This window comes from Carassius auratus, chromosome 16 (assembly GCF_003368295.1).
Source record: "Carassius auratus strain Wakin chromosome 16, ASM336829v1, whole genome shotgun sequence".
Lineage (NCBI taxonomy): Eukaryota > Metazoa > Chordata > Actinopteri > Cypriniformes > Cyprinidae > Carassius > Carassius auratus.
The window spans coordinates 5072637-5083262 of NC_039258.1; the positions used below are offsets into that span (position 1 = coordinate 5072637).

At 36.2% G+C, this 10626-nt stretch overlaps 1 protein-coding gene across 5 annotated transcripts in view; it reads left to right on the forward strand.

The window, feature by feature from the left end:
* oxr1a (oxidation resistance 1a) overlaps window positions 1-8841 on the forward strand; it is a 123517-nt gene extending 114676 nt beyond the window's left edge. For 4 of the 5 annotated variants that reach the window (XM_026283515.1, XM_026283514.1, XM_026283517.1 and 1 more), the window contains 6 exons: window positions 2-82; window positions 1488-1613; window positions 3779-3931; window positions 4051-4146; window positions 4296-4369; window positions 7098-8841. In XM_026283515.1, the coding sequence (XP_026139300.1) occupies window positions 2-82; window positions 1488-1613; window positions 3779-3931; window positions 4051-4146; window positions 4296-4369; window positions 7098-7233 (666 nt within the window). In that variant the 3' untranslated portion in view covers window positions 7234-8841. The remainder of the gene's footprint in view (window position 1; window positions 83-1487; window positions 1614-3778; window positions 3932-4050; window positions 4147-4295; window positions 4370-7097) is intronic. The other variant, XM_026283516.1, reaches the window with a different exon arrangement.
* The last annotated feature ends 1785 nt before the right edge of the window (window positions 8842-10626 follow it).

Below are 10626 nucleotides of genomic sequence, written 5' to 3' on the forward strand. Positions count from 1 at the left end.
GGTAGTGTCATGGACTGAGTACCACCACCGGATCGATGCGTTAAACAGTGAAGATCTGCGCTCCCTATGCAAACGCCTCCAGGTGCACAAATTCTGTAGAACCCTGAAGATGTAGCTGTAGGTTTTGTAGATTGCATTTGCCCTGCTGTGGATGGCAAGTTTACACTTGACACTAACATTTTGTGCAGAAAAATCTAATAATTTCTGTAAACTGTTTTTAACTTTGATAATAATAAGAAATGTTTCTTAAGCACTAAATTAACATATTATAATAATTTCTGAAGTATCAAATGACACTTAAGACTGACGTAATAATGCTGGAAAATCAGCTTTGCATCACAGGAATAAATTATACTTCAAAATATATTCAAATTGAAAATAGTTTTTTTAAATTTTGATAATATTTCACAATACAACCATTTTACTGTATTTTTGACTAAATCAATGTAGCCTTGGTGGGCATAAGAGACCTCTTTTAAAAACATTTTAAAAGTCTCGCCAACTGTAAACGTTTGAGTTGTGGAGAACATATCACAAAAAATGGCTGCACTCTGTTATTGGAAAATCCAAGCAGTTTTATCGTTGAAATTGGGAATTTTCTGAAAGCCATGCTAGCGAAAGTGGGTTGTATTTCCATGTCCAGAATAATCTGGGGTTGAGGCGGGTGTTTTGGTCGAGACCTGCACTGACTGCTGTCCAGTTATTTGTTGTAAACGTTTGATGTAATTGAAGCACGGCCAGTGTAACCGGGAGAGGGAATGTTAACTGTCTGTGGCACTACATTGTAAAATAACACCACTAGTTCTGATGTAACAGGCTTTAGAGAAGTGCTTCTCAACTCGTTATGCTTCAGAAACCAGATTATACAAGCGACAATCCAGCTCAGAACATAAATGCTTATGAAAGTGAACAAAAATGACCTTGCATTACGTTTAGTGCATTTAGCAGACACTTTTATCCAGTGCAACTTGCACTGCATTTAGTTCATGCATTCTCTAGGAACTGAACCCATGACCTTGTGTTGCTAGCACATATCGTTTGAGCAACAGGAATCCTTCATCTCATAAAAATAAGTTTATTAATGTTACCATTAACTGCGTTGTCAGAACAAGCTTAATTATTAACATCATAGGCTGACTAGGAAAACTGACAATTGATTTTGGGAAAGAATGCAAAACAAGTATTTTTATGAATACAGCATCCCATATTGCCTTGCCAAAACATTTCCTGTGAGATGAGATTTTCTCAGGTTGGTTCATCCCCTTAGGTTAATTCCACTAGAAAGAAGTCAACTCCGCGTGTTTTGAATTTGCATTTTAAATCTATGCAACCTCACTTCCACAAATGTTTTGAATACCAAATCTCTGCTGCAAGAGTTCATGGGTAAATTTCAGGGAGGATCTACAGTCATGCTCTGTTATAGTCTCAGGTTTAGGTGGCAATGTCACTACATACTGTAGTTTGCTAATGGCTTCTTCTGTCTTTAGATCACCACGAAGGAGGACGTGAACTCCAAACATGGAACATCCTTCTCCGCCAGCCTGGAGCCAGAGACTTTAAAGCCCAACCTGAATGAACCCAGTGACCTTCTGGAGGCCGAGCAGATCGAGAAGGTAAGCGTTCAGTGGCACAGCAGTGAAATAAATCTGCTCACTGCTCTGGGCTTTACAGTGTTTCATCGATCTGCTGGTCCAAAAATAGGTGGCCCTCCTCACTGTTCAGCCGTAGGATGATCTCAGACATGTTTAACAGACAGATTTATTCACACTCGTCATGTTATGACCAAGGGCATAGGAATGATTTGAAAAGTGATGGTGACAGATCTTGACCCATAAATGATTACTCACCCACTTGTCATTTGAAACTGATATGATTTTCTTTCTTCCATAAATTTGTGCAGAATGTTTCTGCTTTCACTTTTCCATGTAAGAAAAATACAAATATGCACTCTTTATGGGTAGATGAGTTACAAAGTTGTAGCTTTGAGTGCATCACCCCTGTTGTAACCCTAAAATTTCTAAAATCAGTTCTGTATTTCATAGAACTAGGATTTAAAATGAAGTACTGGTTCACCATAAAAATTGTTTAAATTCTGTATAAAAATTTTTATATCAATGTTATTTAATATATATTATATTCAGCAGAACTCATTTGCATTTAAAGCGGCCTGCAAGAAAACAGCTTGCTGTAGACAGCTGTTTTTGACTTGGTAAAAACTGTTCTTTTAAAGTACAATTGAGAAATTTAAACAAACTGTGTTACAGACTTTTTATTAAGACGCTAAAGAATCATTTCAACTTGTGGAAAATGGGCGTCTGATGACCTCTTTAAGCGATTTTATGCTATATAGAAATATATGTTAAAAATAAACAATATAGAATCTAACTGAAACATTCCAATTTTAAAACAATCCATTCACATTTCATTAAATTTGAATCACTGCAGCAAACATTTTGTTCAGCTCTCATCCAGAAAGATAGCACTTTCTGAATGTTGTTTAATCAATTCTGCAGTTGTCAGAGACGTTTGTCGTAATATTTGTACGCGACGTCCTGATCTTTTGATCTGATCTTAGGGTGCCATTTGTGAAGTGTTTTGTAGTGAAGCTTCAGAGGTTTTGTGCAGTTATGAGGTTTAAGTCATTGTGCCCTGCGGGTGCCTGCCTTCCAAACGCATCAGCGCTCTGTGAATGGATCACCTGAGGTGGCCTCTCGCAGAACCCTTTATTCAGAAGTAGGCCCATTTTGTTGGTAAATCAAATAAGCCTGTGTCGTTACGCAGAGTAATATAATGCTCCCCAAACGCTGGGAAAGCCTGGACCTGCCGGAGGACACAGAAAACACTGCACAGGAACATGTGTCAATGAAACACACAGCTGTGTGTGTGTATAAAAAAAAATATATATATATATATATATATATATATATATATATATATATATATATATATATATATATATATATATATATATATATATATATATATAATATTATGTATGTATGTAGTTCAGTGCTACTGTAATTGGGCTCTTTGATGTTTTGCCCTTTCTGGTGCTCTGTTCCTGCACACGGCTTTTATTTGTTCAGTCATGTTCTCCTTTTTTCCACATTTTATTTATTACTTTATTGTTATTTACAGATTACATCGGGTTGTACTCAAAACATTCAAGAGCACAGAAACTTGTCAGTGCTGTCTCACAACATTTATCAATAAAATAGCTTTGCTACAAAAAGCTACACATTTTTTTCTTCCCAATGCAAATATCAATGAAAGTTTGTCCATGCTGGCAATTGACCATAGAATAAGCAGGATAATCTAATTCAGTCTCAGTTTAGTATTATTTATATACTATTCTAGTTTTTATTAATATTTGGGAATTAACATTTATTTTAAAATGTTAACTTATATAATAGCAGAACATGTTCAGATATTGAGAATATATAAATATTAGATACAAATAAAATGGTAAGTTTTTGTTAGCTTTCATGTTAATATTTAGGTTCTTTCAGTTTTAGTTTTTGTTCAGTTTATCTTTTATTGATTTCCAGATTTAGTGCTTTATCTTAAACTTTAGTTGCCAAGTTAACATGTCTGGTTTTTATTTAGTTTAGCTTTTATATTTAGTAATTAGAATTTATTTTTGAGTAAACAAAAATTCTTGTAATAGTTTAATTTAATAATAATAAGGTTCTTTGCCTCTACGTCATGCATTATAATCATTTACTGCACACCTAGTCACAGATTATCCCTAACTTATTCCCTGTTTTTTTTCCCTCAGCTGGCGAAGCATCTTCCGCCCAGAACCGTCGGTTACCCCTGGAATCTGGCCTTCAGCACATCTAAACATGGCATGAGCATTAAGACGCTGTACCGGGCCATGCAGGACCAAGACTCACCCATGCTGATGGTCATCAAAGACAGCGATGGACAGGTCACACTCTTCTCTCTATCTCTCACAAGACCTTGACACAGTGTTAAAAAATACATAGGTCATGTGACCAGAAACAGTGATCGGTTTCCTAATTCGATCTGGTCTCTGTGTTCTTGTAGATATTTGGGGCTTTGGCATCAGAACCCTTCAAAGTCAGTGAGGGTTTCTACGGCACAGGAGAGACTTTCCTGTTCACCTTCTATCCAGAGTTTGAGGTTTGTGTTCCTTTTCATTACAGGCAGAATAAGCTATCAGTTTGAAATGAATTCTGGTTGTCTTTCTTTTGGTATTTTCTTGACTTTTATGTTTAAAAAAATGATTTATTGATTTTTCTTGCTGTTGTTGTTTTTTCTATTCCTGGCAGGCGTACAAATGGACTGGTGATAATCTGTTCTTCATTAAAGGAGACATGGACTCTTTAGCATTTGGTGGAGGAAGGTCAGTAACTCGGGGCCTTAATAATAAATGTTAATATTTTGAATGCTGATTTTCATTAAAGAGATTTGTGTCAAATACAAATGAGTATGAAAGTTTGGCCAGCACATTGCAAGCCCGTTGTCTCGTTGCACAAACTAAACATGGTAGTTTTTTTAACTACAGATCTCAGTGCTGAAGGGGCAGGAGAGTCTATTGTGTCTGTGCTGTTTATGCCGAATGTTATCTATAAAAATGCTGACGGTTTAACAAACTTGATCAGCAAGTTTCTTTATCAAAGCCTTTTTCCATAACAGTACTAAGTACACAAGACATTAGAGAATGCAGTGCATTTTTACACTACCATTCAAAAGTTTGGAGGTGGTAAATTTTTTTTTAATATTTTGTCTGTAATGCTTACCTAGGCTGCTTTTGTTCAACATTTGAACGGGAATATTGTGAAAAATTATTACAGTTTGAAATACCCATTTTCTTTTATATATATATATATATATATATATATATATATATATATATATATACAGTATTGTTCAAAATAATAGCAGTACAATGTGACTAACCAGAATAATCAAGGTTTTTAGTATATATTTTTTTGCTACGTGGCAAACAAGTTACCAGTAGGTTCAGTAGATTGTCAGAAAACAAACAAGACCCAGCATTCATGATATGCACGCTCTTAAGGCTGTGCAATTGGGCAATTAGTTGAAAGGGGTGTGTTCAAAAAAATAGCAGTGTCTACCTTTGACTGTACAAACTCAAAACTATTTTGTACAAAAAAATTTTTTTTCTGGGATTTAGCAATCCTGTGAATCACTAAACTAATATTTAGTTGTATGACCACAGTTTTTTAAAACTGCTTGACATCTGTGTGGCATGGAGTCAACCAACTTGTGGCACCTCTCAGCTGTTATTCCACTCCATGATTCTTTAACAACATTCCACAATTCATTCACATTTCTTGGTTTTGCTTCAGAAACAGCATTTTTGATATCACCCCACAAGTTCTCAATTGGATTAAGGTCTGGAGATTGGGCTGGCCACTCCATAACATTAATTTTGTTGGTTTGGAACCAAGACTTTGCCCGTTTACTAGTGTGTTTTGGGTCATTGTCTTGTTGAAACAACCATTTCAAGGGCATGTCCTCTTCAGCATAGGGCAACATGACCTCTTCAAGTATTTTAACATATGCAAACTGATCCATGATCCCTGGTATGCGATAAATAGGCCCAACACCATAGTAGGAGAAACATGCCCATATCATGATGCTTGCACCTCCATGCTTCACTGTCTTCACTGTGTACTGTGGCTTGAATTCAGAGTTTGGGGGTCGTCTCACAAACTGCCTGTGGCCCTTGGACCCAAAAAGAACAATTTTACTCTCATCAGTCCACAAAATGTTCCTCCATGTCTCTTTAGGCCAGTTGATGTGTTCTTTGGCAAATTGCAACCTCTTCTGCATATGCCTTTTTTTTAACAGAGGGACTTTGCGGGGGATTCTTGAAAATAGATTAGCTTCACACAGACGTCTTCTAACTGTCACAGTACTTACGGGTAACTCCAGACTGTCTTTGATCATCCTGGAGGTGATCATTGGCTGAGCCTTTGCCATTCTGGTTATTCTTCTATCCATTTTGATGGTTGTCTTCCGTTTTCTTCCACGTCTCTCTGGTTTTGCTCTCCATTTTAAGGCATTGGAGATCATTTTAGCTGAACAGCCTATCATTTTTTGCACCTCTTTATAGGTCTTCCCCTCTCTAATCAACTTTTTAATCAAAGTACGCTGTTCTTCTGAACAATGTCTTGAACGACCCATTTTCCTCAGCTTTCAAATACATGTTCAACAAGTGTTGGCTTCATCCTTAAATAGGGGCCACCTGATTCACACCTGTTTCTTCACAAAATTGATGACCTCAGTGATTGAATGCCACACTGCTATTTTTTTGAACACACCCCTTTCAACTAATTCAACTAATTGCCCAATTGCACAGCCTTAAGAGCGTGCATATCATGAATGCTGGGTCTCATTTGTTTTCTGAGAATCTACTGAACCTACTGGTAACTTGTTTGCCACGTAGCAATAAAAAAATATACGAAAAACCTTGATTATTCTGGTTAGTCACATTGTACTGCTATTATTTTGAACAATACTGTACATACATATATATATATTTCTGTGATGCAAATCAGAATTTTCATCATCAATACTTAAGTCTTCAATGTCACACAATCCTTCAGAAATCATTCAATATGCTGATCTGCTGCTCAAGAAAGATTTTATATTATTACAAATGTTGAAGTAGTTGCGCAGCTTTATATTTTGGTAGATACTGAGAATTTTTTTCAAAATTCTTTGAATATAAAGTTCATAAGGACGGTATTTATTGGAAATAGATTTATTTTTGTGCTGTAAAAAGATTAGTCACATCCAAAAAATTTATATTAAACTTATAACAAATTATAGAGTTTTATAAAAGGTTATAAATTATTTTAAAATAATTTCATCTTTAATATTTTAACATCAAAACTTTTAAACTGTGGTTTATGCTGCATTATTAATTGCAGAGTGACATTTCAGATCACAGAAGATTTAAAGGATTTGTATCCTATTACTACTCTAGCGTTTTGCATAGTTCTTAAGCATATTTACATAGTTTTATTATAAAAAAACATTCCCTTCGTGTCTTACAAGAGACTGAATTTTTGATCGGAGATCCTTTTCTTCTCCTTCAGTGGTGAGTTCGGGCTTTGGCTGGACGGGGATCTTTATCACGGCAGGAGTCATTCATGCAAAACCTTCGGGAATCCCATGCTCTCCATGAAGGAGGATTTCTTCGTGCAGAATATTGAGATCTGGTCATTCGAGTAGCAGCTCACATGGAGGTACCTTTTTGTCGTTAGTTGGAGAGAGGAAATGGACACGAGGCAGATCCCAAACCTTACTGCACATCACCGCGGCTCCCAGGAAGCCCGTAACGGACGCTACTGTTACCGCGCTTACCGTATGTTACTCCTGCATTTAATACAGAGCTCTTCTTTGTGCTGTTTAGTATGTGTGTGTTTTGTTCAAGCCGTGTACAGCGTCAATAACAAACAGGACACCCCCTCCCCCGGAGCACTTTTAACATCGAGTGGAAATGATGAGGATGATGGTGGTAGTGACGGCATGGGGTTTGGGCTGCCCGAGAACTGCCATAGTCCAGTTTACCTGAGCCAACGCACCAGGAGTTTGTTCAAGAGATGATGTAAGCCAAAAGGATGTCACTACTGAATGGATGGGGATTCAAAAAGAAAAGCAAACAACTAAAAACACATTCCCTTGCTCTCAGAGGAAGAATATGCATTATTGGGACTTCGACGGACGACGGTGTCATCCGGGAGAAAACGTGAACAGATCCGTATTTTCTTTTGAGGCGAAATATTCAAGTGTCGTAAAAATTTGTGTCTTTCTGTAGCTCATCATCATGTCCAAGCACATAATCGGAAACCCCATAGTTGTAACGTTCTGTTCAGTGGGTTTACGTGTGAGTGTGGCTAACATCTGCCCCTTCGCTTCGAAAGGGCCGACTTTTACTGTTCGTAGGCAGAAATGTGTCGCAATAGATTTGTGGAATATGCAAATTCCTGTCCTGTGACCTCAAATAATCCAGACGGGGCACTTTTGTTTTTCCCCGTTTCTCTTTGAAAGAGACCTTTTACGTCTTGACAGATTAATTGCTTTTCTGGGTATCATTTGAAAAGCCTGAGACGTTGTTTTTCATCAATATAATGACAATACTATATTTATGTATATGATTTTATTTATATATATATATATATATATATATATATATATATATATATATATAATGTATATGTAAAATCATATACAAATATATATAATGATATATATATTGCTGTTAAGTGTGACAGTGATCTTTTTTCGTGCTGATATCTCAGCTGTTACTAATCTATTGTATAATACCCTGTAAATTAATGTTAAAATAGTAGATTTGTTCCTATATATAGATATATAAATATATAAACAAATATACAGTGTGTGGATTGGTGGGTTGCTTCTCGCACTTTATTAATCTAGTTTCAAGCCAGGTTCTTCAGGCCTCATTAGCAGTAGCAGTACAGTATATATTTTGTTTATTTGTCTTTTAGATTATAGAGTAAATGAATCGTTTCTAAAGAGCTTGCTGCTACTGTGGAGAGGAAAAGTCTCAGCGGTCGAGCACAGGGTCGAATGTGACGGACTCCAGCAGAGAAAGTCTCTTCTTCTCACGTGTCCTGTCCCAGCCATTTTTTGTCTGGTCTTTTGGTTTTTTCGGTGTCTAGATTGACTGTGCACACAGCGAGAGGAACGCAAACGTCCTTTCAGAGTCACAGACGAGAAGTGCAACAAATCCTTCATCTACTTCACCGGAATATAATGTTACAGTGATGTATAAAGAACAAGAATACTAATAAAGTGTTGTTACCTGGGACAGAATCAGGTCTCTTATGGTTTTTAATTCTTTGGTCTGGTCTCTTCACTACAAAATAAACTAATTTATCATGTCAATACCATAATATTTTGGAAGGTAATATAATGCTAATGCCATGCATTATCATTGTGGTCATTCATATAACATGGCTTTCAGTCATTCAGGCTTGTAGTTTATGTGTGTTTATATATAGGTGCTGGTCATATAATTAGAATATCATCAAAAAGTTGATTTATTTCACTAACTCCATTCAAAAAGTGAAACCTGAATATTATATTCATTCATTACACATGACGGATATATTTCAAATGTTTATTTCTTTTAATTTTGATGATTATAACTGACAACTAAGGAAAATCCCAAATTCTGTATCTCAGAATATTAGAATATTACTTAAGACCAATACAAAGAAAGGATTTTTAGAAATCTTGGCCAACTGAAAAGTATAAAAATGAAAAGTATGAGCATGTGCATCACTCAATACTTAGTTGTGGCTCCTTTTGCCTGAATTACTGCAGGAATGCAGCGTGGCATGGAGTCGATCAGTCTGTGGCACTGCTCAGGTGTTATGAGAGCCCAGGTTGCTCTGATAGTGGCCTTCAGCTCTTCTACATTGTTGGGTCTGACATATCGCATCTTCCTCTTCACAATACCCCATACATTTTCTATGGGGTTAAGGTCAGGTGAGTTTGCTGGCCAATTAAGAACAGGGATACCATGGTCTTTAAACCAGGTACTGGTAGCTTTGCCACTGTGTGCAGGTGCCAAGTCCAAAATCTGGGCAGGTGCTAAAATGAAATTTGTTATTAAAAGAATTTTAAAGAAATAAACATTTGAAATATATCAGTCTGTGTGTAGTGAATTAATATAATACACAAGTTTCACTTTTTGAATGGAATTGGTGAATTCAGCTTTTTGATGATATTCTAATTATATGACCAGCATGTGCACCAGTGTGTGTGTGTGTGAAACAACTTTACTATGGTTACACTTTTGTGTAAATAGAAAATGAATGGTACTTTCATGTATAAATCTTAATTCGGTTCAGGGAGGGAAGTCTATGTCAACATGAAACATAACCTCAACCCATTTGCTTTTGTAATCCGTCTTTTCTGAGTGAAATTACATATTCATTGAGATGGTAGGTACTTCATTTAATCTGTAGAAAACTGAGCGGATCAAACTGTTTCACGGGAGTGGCTGGAGCAGAAAGTAAAAATTGGCTTTTATTAAAAAAAAAATAGTTCGTTTAAATTAGAGTTATGGTAATGACCATATTTTAAACTGCAAACATTACATGTCATTTGAATTCACATCAAAATACGCCGATCCTGTCTGATTGAAGACGCTCTTTGATTATGATGGGTGATTGACAGGTGTCAAAATAGAAGGGGCAGTGCTTGTTGGAAGGGTTTTGAGAATGTTATTATATGACTGGTTGCAATGACAGCTCCGTTTCATTTTTTTTTTTTTTTAAATCTTTTTATTTTGTTACAAGGTGACGCTGTTTTCATCCTGCTGGTGCGCCACCTGGTGGACATACTGTATTTTGCACAAAATGTTGCTTTTACTGTAGTTATTTATCCCACAGACATCCATCCAATTCAAATAGAATGATATATATAAAAATACAAAGCCTATAAAACAGTTTCTCAGTTTGTCAAACTATGTTTGGACCACAAAACAAGTCATAGGGGTCAATTTTAAATTGATCTGTATAAATCAGAATGAGCTCAGAATGAAGTTTTCCATTCATGTATGGTTTGTTAGTATACATCAAGATACAACTA